The sequence below is a fragment of the Sciurus vulgaris genome, assembly GCF_902686455.1.
Source record: "Sciurus vulgaris genome assembly, chromosome: 11".
In the NCBI taxonomy this organism is placed as follows: domain Eukaryota; kingdom Metazoa; phylum Chordata; class Mammalia; order Rodentia; family Sciuridae; genus Sciurus; species Sciurus vulgaris.
In genome coordinates this window covers 9999763-10010986 of record NC_136472.1, presented here as the reverse complement: position 1 = coordinate 10010986, position 11224 = coordinate 9999763, and the positions used below count along the sequence as shown (strand labels likewise).

Here is an 11224-nt window from a genome sequence, read left to right as displayed (position 1 = left end):
GGGAGGATCCCGAGTACAAAGCCACCCTCTGCAACTTAGCAAGGTCCTGAGTAACTCAGCAAGACCTGTCTCTAAATAAAATATTACAAAGTGCTGGGGATGTGGCTCGGTGATTAAGTGCCCCTGGGTTCAATCCTCGGTACCAATAAGAAAAGAAGTAAAACAGCCAGTGAAGGGATTTGAGACAGTGGTTGTAGGGGAGACCGTATATGAAGGGAAGATGGCAATTAAGGGACATTTAATAGTAGGCAGTGAGAATTTATCTTTTGGTTTACATTGCAAGTTACAGCAATGCATTATTGACAAATCTACTCATGTGCCTAAGTGATTTTTAAATTATTCAAACTATGAGGTAGTGGGGGAGGGAAAGGAAATAAAGCAGCTTTCAGGATGAGTACACACAAGGAAAAAGTGTCCAAGGAGAAGACCTGGTGACAGGTAAAGTTTTAAATATCAAGGCCACTGCAAATGAGACTCAGCAAACTGAAGTTATCATTTCTGTATTCCCCTTTCTCCTCAATTAACTACTGTGAACATTACAGTCCAGCCAACCCAGACACATCAGTGGTTTAGGGTTGGATGACGCGTCTCCCGCACTTGCTTCAACCAGAAGAAGATGGAAAACACAGAGTTCCTTTCCACGTAAAGCACAGGACAAAATTGACCCCATTTACATATTCAAGGAGACAGAGAGTGTTTTCCTGGCTTTTGGCTTTTGCTATCACATATCCACAGGTGACGGGGATCAAGCACGTTATCCCTGGGCAGGCAGGAATCTTGGGTTCCTTCAAGGTCAGGTTTCTGTAGAGCAGCGCTGAGAAACTAGACACAAGCCAGACCTCATGAAGGTCAGGCTGATTCCTGTGTAAGCAGAAAACCTGACAGTGACACGTCTGTTGCCTGGTACCTAAGCCCCCACCAAAAAAAAAAAAAAAAAAATCCCAGAAACCTGGAGGACCAAAGGGTGCTTGAGGGGCTGTGGATCTGAGTGCCTTACCTGGGCTGGGGGGCCAGCTTCCCTAACCCTGTAGGTTCAGGCAACCCTCCAGACAACAGCCTCTCTCTGGTACCCTCTGTTGGGGCCTCCTCCCTGTTTGAGAGCTCCTCTTTCTTCTTTCTGTTACTTCACAGTCACCCTCGTGTCCAAGATTTCGTGCTTCGAATTCATGAGACAAAGAACCCAGCCCCATGGTCCTTGCTACATAGCCTTTTGGTTTTTTCAATGTTTTCGTTATGCATGGCAATACGCTGGACTATGACATACTTCTAGAAGCAGGGAACATGAGTTGCTCTAACTCAGTCCCCAGTATTCCCCTGCCCTTCCTTCCTCCCACTCCCTGTTCCCTTCCCTCTATTTTGCTGACCTTTCTGCTGTTTACCTCGAGTCTTATTTTAGCAGTGTCTCGTGGATGTACTTGGTGGTGGGATTCACTGTGGTATGTCCACTGCCTACACGGGAACGTCAGGTCAGACCTGCTCCATGGACTCTCCCTGCCCTTCTCTTTCTCTCATTCCCCTTTGTCCACTCCTCTGATCTTTCTGCTGTTCTCTGTTTTAAACCCCCCACCCCCACCATTTCGGATTACCCCTGCATCTCAGATGACCTTTGACCTGTGCCTGTTGGGGGCTGGCCTCCTTCACTTGGCATGGGAGCCTCCAGCTCTGTCCATTTACCTACGTGGGTTTCATGCTGATGAGAACTGGACCCTGCACAGCTGAGATGCAGAGGTGAGCAGGGCAAGTCCATTCAACAAAGTCACAGAAAGGACTCTGCTATACATTTTTTGTTTGAAGAAAATTACAGTAAAGGCAGCAAGCAGTCACAGATGGAAGAACAAACAAAACAGTGGATTGGATAGGTAGGATGAGAACAAAAATATCTGTTTAGGAGTTAAAACTGAGCAGAGTGGTTTATTTTGTAGCAGGAAAACGCGTTCTCGGCTTTGATTCAGCTCCACTAAACCAAGTGCTGTGATACAGAGGAGGTAACCGTCTAAACCGAACTACTTTCACCGGCTCCCTCAATTCCTCAAGCTAGAGCCTGGGATTTACTGCTTTTCCCGCTTGCTTCTGGCCAGCACCATCCCAATGAGTCCCGCAACACCGAAGAAAGCTGCAGCCACACCGGCTGCAGTCAGGGCCTCGGTCACCTGCAACAGAAGACAGGCGGGTCACATCAGGACTCGGGCCAGAGATACTTGTACAAGGAACCTGCAGCTCAGGGACGGCCCAGGGGCCCTGTCCTTCACCCACATCACAGAGGGAACGACCATGGGCAGGGAGGGGGGATCCCAAAGGTCAGCCCAGCCAGGAAAGAGGGCAGGAGGTGCCTGGTCAGAGGGAAATGATGCAGGATGAGCCTCAGGTGGGAAGTGGGAGTCTCGGAGGAGGAAGACGAGATACACCGAGGGTGTGTAAAGCATCGCACCCGCGGGGAGGCTGTGGAAAGGACAGAGCGGCACAGCTCAGATGTTCTAGTCAACGATGGCTGATGGGGACCCTTGAAGCAGGTGCCACGTCTGGGAATGACCCTGTGAGCTCTCAGTACCCGGGGCCTGAGGACAGGGACCCCCTGGGCTGTGCACGGCGTCCCTGGTGCTCAGCCCACTGGCAGGCACAGAGTGGAGCCTAGAGTCTTGTCTGCTGAACCCGTCCTGGACCAGGGCTGAGGACATGCTTTGTGAAACAAGAGGACCTCGCTTGTGTGCTGAGAGGAAGGGGCTCTGCCGAAGGAGGCGGACACAGGAAGGTGGGGACACGCGGGTGCCCTTGACAGTGGTGGTTCAGCACGGGGGGGTGGGAGCTGGCGACACGGCCAGCCGCAGCCCTGGGGACACCCTTGCACACAGGTGGAACTACAGGCAGAGGGGACACCAAGCCCCAGAGAATGGCTGGTTTCTCTGGCACCGCCCTGTGCTGGTCATGTTACAGCTTCTGTGTTTCTTACCCACCCAACAACCTGTGAGGTGGCATTCGGATTCCCCCTTTCCAGCAGGCCAAGAAGGAGGGTGGACAGTGGAGAGGCCTCACCCAAGGCCACACAGCTGGCAAGTGACAAGCTCAGATCTGCTTTCACCTGTCACAGCCAGGGATGAAACAGTAAAATCAGTGACCGGAGACCAGGGTTCTGGGGAGCAGCAGTATGTGAAGGAGGAGGAAGAGAAGGGGGGGGGGGTTGGTCTGTGCAGAGACACTCAGCAACAGCTCCGCGTGCTGAGGACAAACGTGGCCAGACACGAGAAGCAGCAAGGAGCACGGACTCCCTCCAGTCACCACTGCCACTGAGCAGGGCTCTGCTGCAGTTCATGCGGAGGTGACAGGTGCCTCAAAGGAGATGAGGGAGCAGGGATGGGGGAGCGAGGGTCCCTGGAGTCAGGGAGGTGAAAACTGAGGAAGGGTGGTCCCTGTCAATGCAGCGAGGGTGGCTGAGTGTGCCCCCGACAGGCGTTGAAGTCAGATCCTACCATCCTGCAGAGATGGCAGGAGGCCCTGGTGTTTCCGAGGAGTACATTCCAAAGGCATGACTCCCAGACCTTGGAGAAAGACATCGTGAGGTACAAGGCCTCTATGTCTACGGGATCTTGCTACCTACCAATCTGCCTCTCGCAGAGTCAGAGGAGGATTCATAATTACAAGGCCATTTTAGTAAATGCTCAGACGGGAGGTCTTGGGTCTATCATCTGGTGTTGGTTGGAAAAAATAGCACGTTCTCTTGACAGGCAGCACTTTGTCAAGCAGGCAGTGGAAAGGGGATTGGGGGCTCCTCAGGACAGAGAGAGTTCCACGTTGCCAGAGGCCATGTGAGAGTCTAGAGGCCTCTCAGAGCCAAAGGTGGACAGTCATTAGGGGCCCAGCGTTCTGCAGCTCTCCCAGCCCAGTCTGTAGAGAGAAAGAAGGAGAAAGAGAGCTGGAGACGGGCCCAGGAGGACCTTCCTACAGAGACAGATCAGCAGAGAAGGGAGGAGAGAGCAGGAGAAGACAGGCTAGTCACTGCGATACCCACAGAAGAGGTTCACAAGAAGGGACCCTGGCCAGGCAGAAACTCAGTGGAACAGCCAGCACGAGGCCCAGCCTTGCTTGGTTGAACCCTCAGAAGCACAGCAGAGCCCACCACCCTGAAACACCTGGGGGCGGGGCGGGTCCTTGGGGCTTCTGTACAGCCTGTGGAAGTGGAAGCAGCCCACCCAGCCCTCCTCACAGCACACCACCCCTGGGTCCAGACACATGTCTACCCTCCCCCGCTGACTGAGGGGAACCCACTCAAGCTGGGCTCACTGCACCCCAGCGCCTGGGGCTGACCTGCAGGTCTCAGTTCTCAGCCTGGGCTCAGGCTGGGCCTCGCTTCCAGAAGGCATGGATGTTCCCTGCCCACCTCCCTCCTCACCACAGCCCTCCACCTGTCCTGCCAGAGAAGAGCCACACCCTCCCCGGTCCTGAATCTGTGGGGCCGTGGCCAGGGGCAAACACCCCTGGACACCAAAGAGGGAGATTCTAGAACTCACAGCTCTCCAACAAGAGGCCTCCAGAAACAAATACACAGCCCCGTGGAGGGAGGTCCCCTGCAGGTCCTCATCCTCAGTGGGATGAGGACTCCAAAGTGAGATTGTGTCATGGCAACGGGCATTGACACCTTCAGTTGAACTGAAAAATTTCCAGCTTCTTGTTGCTGTTTTGTTTGTTTTTGGTATTAGGGATTGAACCCAGGGGCTCTTAACCACTGAGCCACATCCCCAGCACTGTTTTGTATTTTATTGACAGACATAGACTCACTAATTTGCTTAGGGACTCAACAAGCTGCTAGTTTTGAACTTTTGATCCTCTTGCCTCAGCCTCCTGAGCCACTGGGATTATAGTCCTGCACCAATGAGCCGAGCAAATTGTCTATTTGACTGCAATAATTATCTGATTTGACCGACAGTGTTACAGAAAGAATCTGGCTTGACTCTTTAATTTATGCAGAAGACATTTTTCACTCATTAAATCAGCTAACTGTGTAACACCAGGTTGTCAAGACAATAGGTACTGAAATCATGGATGCACATGCACAGCTACATCATTTATAAGCGTTTTACATTCATGATTTTTGAAATGTATAATTGTCACTTGAAAATGTATAACATAATTTTTCTATGTGTTTGTTTGCTTGTATTTGAGTTACTGGGACTTGAACTCAGGGTCTCATGCACTCTAGACCCCTGTTCTGCCACAGAGCTACAGCTCAGCCCTTCAAGTTCTTTGGACCAACACTTGCTAAACGACGTCCCATTGGTCAAATCTAGCCTGCCACCTGTTTCTACCAAAATAAATAAATGAAAAGAAGTCAAGTGTTATCGGAACACAGCCTCGCCTGTTCACTTATACAGAGGCTGTGGCTGCTCTCAGGCTACGGAGCTCCCCTGGCAGAGGAATGAGAGCCAGCAGCGGCCCAAGAAATCTGAAGTTTCCTGTTGACCCTGTGCAGAAACACAGCCCCACATGACCAGGTTGCCCTTCCCCTGGATCCCACCGCTCACTGCCAGCTTCCCTGATCCCCGACCTCTGGCATCTCCATCCCAGGTGGCACTGCCATCCCACAGCCGGTGCCCAGACCCTGTCAGCTGGGGAATGGTCAGGTTCCAGGGAAGAGGACACAGGCTGAGGACACACCTGGTCACTGCGGGAAACTCCATAGCGCAGCGCGTTCACAAAGTGCTCACAGTTGTCATGGGTCACTGAATAGGGGATTTCCTTCCCCACCATTTTCTCGGCCTGTTGGATGATTTTGTTGGGCGGCAGTGGCTCATACTTGTCATCGTGCTTGTTATTGACCCGGTACTTATCTCCTCCGGCCACCACGGACAGCAGCTCCTTCTTCACAATGGCTCTGTCAGCCACGATGGACATGATACTGCTCACCCCAGCCCCTGCCACTTCACCTGTGGAAACAGTGCACTCAGGCTGGGCAGGGCCACAGTGGCTCAGAGCTGGCCCTGAGCCAGACAGCTCACTGCCAAATTGGGAGAGTAAGTGGTTTTCAGAAAGTTTTGGCCTCCTCCCCTTGATAGCGTCTTCGACCAGCCTCATTCCCCCTGGGGCGGCGCTGGAAAGCAGCAGTACACCAGGCCTGGCTCAGGTGGCTCTAATGACTTCCTGCCTGCCCTGTACCTGGGAAATCTTGATGTCATGGGACCTGACTTGGGCAGGTCCTGGACTTACTCTATCATTAATTCCTTCCATGTGATTCATGTGGCAGATACAGAGTCCAGTGTTGAATGATGCAGAACTAAATTTAGAAAGTGAAAATGATTCCTTCATATATAGTATGAAGACCCTGACTGAACCCGAAGTTAGAGTCAATGGAACTCTGTGAGCAAACGGCGTGTTTCTGTGGTAGGACCTATCGAGGAGGCAGATGGCAGCTGTGCACACTGGACAGACCAACGGGCAGGGCTTCCAGAGCTGAGTATGAAGGGAAGTTCTGGATGACATCGTTTGTCAGCACACCCTTCCCTTACGTGGGTGACTGTGCATTACAGAAATCCCTGACCAATATCTCTGCAGGGCCTGGAAAGAATGCTAATGATACAATACCTGCTCTGCAAGGAAGACAGCCTGACATAGCAGTTTAGCCTCAACAGTGCATAACGAAGCAGCTCTTGATCGCCTAACTGCTCAACAGGAAGGAACTGAAGCCTTTACTGAGGACAAATGCTGCTTCTAAGAAAATAAAAGCAGGGTTGTTGCCCAGAACCTAAAAGATCTAAAGAATGGATCCAGGTACTTCTTGTGAACAAGGAGACATGATCAGTGGACACAGATCCCAAATCAACTGGTTGACTCTGGCTGCTAGAGACCTGGTTTGGAATGTTCTCTCCACACTTGGTATTATTCTCCACCTAGTTGTACTAATAACATTCCCTACATGAGGTGTGCTCTCAAGAGACGTGAAGTTTGTCAGCAGCCACTTGCTCTTCAGACGATCTCTATGAGCACTAAGCCACCAAAACTGTATTCAGTTGAACCATGTAAAGGATCAGTCAGTCCTGGATTGCCATCTACAAAGTCCCCTGAAGGACAAACATCCAGTGATCCAGGGATCAAGAGTAACCTTGGGGGTTTTTTAACAGAAATGGAAATAAGACGAAAGACGGAATGTAGACCAAAACCCCGCAGCTGGGCATGGTGTGGGGGCACCTGCCTGTAATCTCAGACACTCGGAGGCTGAGGCAGGAGGATGCTGGTCTGAGGCCAACTGAGCAATGCAGTGAGACCCTGACTCAGAATATATCTTAAAATAGGGCTGGGTGTAGGGCTCGGTGTTGGAGCACCCGGGTTCAGTCCTCAGGGCTGCAACCAACAAGAAAAAAGGGCCCACGACATGCAGCCCTAACAGGGAACTGTCCTGATTCCCCACAGCCAGCTCTAAGCTCGACAGCCCTCCCTCTCCTGTGAGCAGGACCTGCTGTCCAGGGTTAGACCCACCAGGGAGCCCAGGCAGCAGCACAGCCTAAGGAGGGCGGGCTCCTGGTGGCCAGACTCGGGGAGAATGCCCTCCCTTAATGACGCTGCACACCCTGGGCTGTGACCACTGCTGTGAGCTGAGCTTTTGTCACCTTCCGTTCAGAGTCTGGAGTGTGTGGACGGCTTAGGTGCCACAGACGCTCAGATCCTCTAACCTGACTGTCTCCTCACTGCCCAGGGGCTATCCACACCAGCTCTGCTGGGATTCTGATGACTGGACAGTGACCCTCTGTGCAGGTGAGGGGGTTTCAGCGCGCCCCTTAAAGCCAGGATGCTTCAGACAGAAGGGAGGAGGCCTCCGCACCCGACCAGGCCCTGCACCAGGTTTCCACCGCCTCCTTCATGCCACGCCCTCGTGGCCTGGAGACAGGAAGTCCTAGCCTGCTCCTCTGAGGTGCCGCTGGGCTGAGTGAGGTGCAGCCACTCGTCAGGTCCCACAGTCAGGAGGCAGAGGGGCCGGGATTCCAGACTGGTGCTGGGGAGCTGGAGGCCCACACCACTGCCCTGTGCACCTGCAGCCAGGTGTGAACCCTCGGAAGGAGGGACTCCTTCTGTTGTGTCAGCTTCCAGAACTCCCCACACACAGGGTATTGGATCTTTGGAGGGATGCTTATCAACTACAGGAGGTTCACCTGGCACTGAGCCCCACTCTAAATGGACACAGGTCAATGTTCCATCCAGAACTCACTGCTAAGGAGGACTAGCAGGAGATACAGCCACAGGGAGAGAGCGAGATTCATTCAGTCAATGCCGACTGAGTGCCTGCTCTGCCAGCCGGCTTGAGCACCAGCACATAACTGTGCCTGTGTTCATACTCTTGGTCTCAGCCCTGGAGTTTAACAGAGAAACCATGCTTACTTGGTGGAGCCAGATGGACCACATAGCCCTTTCCCACATAGATGGCCCAGTGCTCATAGCCAAAGCGAGAAATTTCAATTAGGTCTCCAACTTTTAGCTGTGTTCCACCCTGCAAGAGAAAAAGCAGGCACAGATTGAAGGGGGCCTTTCCCATGGAATGTTCTAGAACCTGACCTACTAGAAGCCCCATCCCAGGCCTACAGAATCCCTCTGCTCATCACCTGTTGGAACCATGGTGGAGTGACCTCTCCTCACACAGGTGGGAAGCCTCTCCATTGACTGTGGGCCTGCTAGTCTGGAAAGGTGCTTGAGGACCAGGAGGAAATGGCAAGGTTGTCTTGAGGGGCCATGGCAGCAGGTCTGCAGCACAGCAGTGTGGGCAGGCGTGTGCACAAGCTGCAGAGAGCACATTCTATGCACAGAGCATGTGCGTATCTGCACGTGACCATGTGATTCCCAAGGAGTCTAAAAGGCCTCCGCAAGGACCACCAGCCATGGGCCTGGGTCTGAGTGATGCTTGTGAGTTCCAGAGTCCCACGTACAGAGCCCAGCGTGCCAAACACTGGGGCACACGTGACCCCCCGTTGTCCATCACTACTTCAATAAGAACTACCACCACCCTCCTGGACAGATGAGAAGACTGGGTCTCAGGATGGTTAGGGAACCTGGCTAGAGATCAAAAGGGTCAGATGGAAACCGAGATCTCAGGGTTTCCAAAGTCTTTGCCTGAACAATCCCAGGAGGGCCCGAGGAGCTGGGGCAGCTGGAGTCTGGGCTCCGGCAAAGTCAGGCAAAGAAAGACAGGATGTGTTTGGGAATCCGAGGGAGAGGGGTTCCCTTCTGAAGTTTGCATGAGTGAACTGAATTTCTGGAACACGCTGAGGCAATCAGCACCCAAGCTCAGCTAACTCAGGACCATAGGGCCAGTGCCCCCTGCCAGGGAGCTGAGCTGCTGCAGAGAACTGAGGATGCCCGCTCCCGGGAGGTCTGGTGGGTGATAGCATGGAATTTAGTCCTTGGCAACAAGGATCAAGAGTCATCATGACCAAATATGGGCTAATGTGAGCATCAGAAAGGTAATAACTCTGGCAATGCTCTGGCATGTCTGTAATCCCAGAGTCCACAGTGGTGGACTGTGGCAGCAGGATGACAACTTTGAGGCCAACCTGGGAAACCTAGGGAGACCCAGCTTCATATTCAAGATTTAAAAGGCCTGGGGATGTAGCTCAGTGCTAGAGCTCTTGCCTAGCAAGCCAAGGTCCTGGTTTCAATCTCTAGTACTGAAAAATTAATAAAAATACACATACTGAAACACATTAAACTGGTTCTAGTAAAGACATTTAAGTAAAGGGAAAGATTGAAGCGTGTCTAGATGAAGTGTCCTCAGGGAACCCAATACAAACTACAACAACATGCAAAGCTAGAAAGCAGCACTCATAGGCAGCTATGTGCACCAGCCACTGCACAGACATGCACCTGGCAGAGCGCAGCCCAAGCTGCCCAAGAGAAGGAGAGGCCAGGGAGCCGCCATCCTTCATGCCCATGGCTTCGACTTGCTGTTGGTTTCTTTTTCAGTTATTTATTTTACTCTCTTTCCACAAGTTATCACTGGTGCATTACACTTGTACACACAATGGGTGTGTGCTGCCTGTACACACACACACCCAAGGTGCAGTGTGTTTTGGCCCATGTCACTCCCCAACACTCTCCTCACTCCCCTCCTCCCACCCCTGGTCCCTTTCCTCTGTGACTTCCCTTGGATTTTCTGATTTGGTTTCTTCAACAAGGAAAATACATTCACATATTATTGTGGGATTTATTAAATTAAAAACAGAACTCCATCTCTGGAATCTAACCCCCGCTTGCACACTCCCCTCTGATCTCAGCTGGAATATCAGTCCCCGCTTCCTCCTTCACAAGGTGACTCTTGCAGCCTGGTTTGGGTAAAGCAAATCTTCAGCCAGGTGTCAGGGGCTGCCAGCGCTCAGGGAACCCAAACCTACCTGCTGTGAGACCCAGAAGCCTCTGGGCTCTTAGACTAAGACCAGGACTCCTCTTCTGCTGTGTGGGAGCCCCAGACCTGCAGAACACCTGCCCCTCCACCTGCCCTGTCCCTCCCTGCCTGAGTTCTGGCCCACAAGGACAGCACCCATAATTCCTGCTAACAGACTGTCACTGTTGCTTTTAAAATGAAAGTTTAAAACCCTTTCTGGGAACTCACCGAAGCCATCCTTCTGTCCAGAAGTGTTGTGTGTTGCTGGCTAGATGTCCGGACTCGTTTACTTGGCTTTGAGTTTCGTTTTCCCTTAACTCCACCTACCGAAGCCTTCAAGGTGGGGTAAACACAGGTCAAAGTTCACATAAAAATTTTCATCTTCCAACGAGTGCAGGTCACACGTCCAGGAGACAGTTAGACATGGAAACCAGCTGGAGGGGAGAGAAGTCAAACTCAGTGTGCATTCAGGAGGATGTGGTGGCTTCTGTGGTCAGGGGAACGTTCCTAAATCAATAGGTCTCCCCTAAGGCCATACATAATTTTTTTTTATTTTAAAAACAACAAATTTAACCCTCTTTTGTTTTGCAAAACTACCTCAGCAGGTGAATCAAGAGAATTTTTAAGTGGCTTACAGAGGTTTTTTTAATTCACTTAAGTTCAGATCTATTTGTTACTTAAGGTTTTGAAATTTTGGTTTCCTGTAATGACTGTAGTGATCCCTGTAGCCATGGAGCTGGATATGTTTATTTCTACTAGGAAGGGAACTAAGATAGGGGCCACTCACTTAGATCAATGCATGAGTCCCATATGTTTCCTTTTTGCCTCTCCATCATAATAGTACCCCTGGAGAAAGATATGAACAGTAACACA

At 51.7% G+C, this 11224-nt stretch overlaps 1 protein-coding gene across 1 annotated transcript; it reads right to left on the bottom strand.

Moving 5' to 3' along the window:
* Positions 1–1928: 1928 nt before the first annotated feature.
* On the bottom strand, positions 1929–10663 carry LOC306638842 (phospholipase A and acyltransferase 2-like). Its single transcript, XM_079102243.1, has 4 exons — positions 10580–10663; positions 8359–8467; positions 5647–5915; positions 1929–2150 (listed from the first exon to the last, which is right to left on the bottom strand). Exons 1-4 carry the CDS (start codon positions 10586–10588, stop codon positions 2049–2051), a joined length of 489 nt encoding a protein of 162 aa, XP_078958369.1. The 5' UTR covers positions 10589–10663; the 3' UTR covers positions 1929–2048.
* Positions 10664–11224: the final 561 nt, after the last annotated feature.